Source organism: Arachis ipaensis, chromosome B06, assembly GCF_000816755.2.
Source record: "Arachis ipaensis cultivar K30076 chromosome B06, Araip1.1, whole genome shotgun sequence".
NCBI classification, from domain to species: Eukaryota; Viridiplantae; Streptophyta; class Magnoliopsida; order Fabales; family Fabaceae; genus Arachis; species Arachis ipaensis.
In genome coordinates this window covers 136,331,035-136,332,447 of record NC_029790.2, presented here as the reverse complement: position 1 = coordinate 136,332,447, position 1,413 = coordinate 136,331,035, and the positions used below count along the sequence as shown (strand labels likewise).

The window sequence follows — 1,413 nt, the reverse complement described above, 5'->3', positions numbered from 1 at the left end:
ATAGAGTCACCAAAAAAAAAAAAAATAGTCCATCATAGTCTTCAACAAAGTAGTAGATATCCGTTTTGCTAGAACCCTATGATGAGCAGAATGAAAGGCTTGTGGTGTTCACTACTAGTATTGCACTTGGTCTTTCAAACTTGCTGCTGCGCCTCGGATCAGGGAGGAGCATGTAGGCCTTCCTCTTGCGGCAAAATCACCAACATAAAACATCCTTTCCGGCTCAAGGATGATCCCGCACACTGTGGGGATCAGAGGTACGAGTTGTCTTGCGAGAGTAACAGGACGCTGTTATATCTTTTCCCCGGTAAATGCTACCATGTGAAGGGAATAAACTACAATAACTTCACGATCCGGCTGGTAGATCCCGCCATCTCAGATTCAGGGGACGACTGCTCCACCCTTCCTCGCTATTCTTTATCCAGTTCCAATTTCAGTGACGAAGGTATCCAATATGAAATCATTCGAGAACGAAGATACGTCGTTGATGGCAGTCTACAGTATGAAAGAATATTGGAGAACGTGATTTTCTTGAAGTGCAGCAATCCGATGAGGGAAGATCCACGATACGTGGACGCTGCTCCTTGCACTAAAGAAGGCGGCAATAATGTTTATGCTGTTCTTGGAGACTTGGCAGTGGGTGAATTAAGAGATGACTGCCGCGTGATGATGGTTGCTACCTCATCCTTTCTTATTCCACCGAGATTTTTTCCTGATGATGCTTCATTCTTCATCGACCAAAACTTGTCATACGCTGAAATTCACAGGAGGATCAGTTACGGATTTGATCTTTCTTGGATGCGCGGCGGTGCTTGTCCATCTATCTGTGGGAAGCTGCTTTCTTGCCATTTCAATGAAACCGCTCAAAATCACATCAGTTGCCTGAGGGATGATTACTGTGTCACTCCAATAACGTTTACTGAATGCAGTAAGAAAAGTACTATTTAGTTATTTACTGGTTTTCATACCGAAAAGTATACGAGAAGCAACAGAATTTATTGATTTTTTTTTTCAAAAATTAGCCATCAATGTTTAATTTAACGATTAGATTACTAAACTAAAAAAATTATATTAACGAACTAAAAATATTAACAAAAAGTAATAAATTTTATTGACATTTAAACTTTTTTTTATCTCTTTCATACTTTCTTTATGCCAATTTTAATTTGCTGTTTTAGTAGACAATAATAGATTTATACAAGTTTTATAAGACATAAATTATACAGAGAAAAATTAAAGGATAAGTAATTTATTTTATATTGGTCAATACTTTTAATTAATAATTCAATATCTTTAATCTAACTATCCAATAATATATTTTTTAACCGTTATTTTTAAATATTCTAGCTAATTATTGGCCAAAATTAATAAATTGGACTAAATTCTCAAAGTGGTATTTTAAATTTAAGGCTT

General features: G+C 36.2%; 1 protein-coding gene across 1 annotated transcript; it reads left to right on the top strand.

Moving 5' to 3' along the window:
- On the top strand, nucleotides 91-948 carry LOC107647794. Its single transcript, XM_021105740.1, has one exon. The coding sequence runs from the start codon at nucleotides 91-93 to the stop codon at nucleotides 946-948; it is 858 nt and encodes a 285-aa protein (XP_020961399.1).

Excerpts from the sequence above, each read along its gene's own strand:
- LOC107647794 (XM_021105740.1), top strand. The coding sequence starts at position 91 with ATGAAAGGCTTGTGGTGTTCACTACTAGTATTGCACTTGGTCTTTCAA.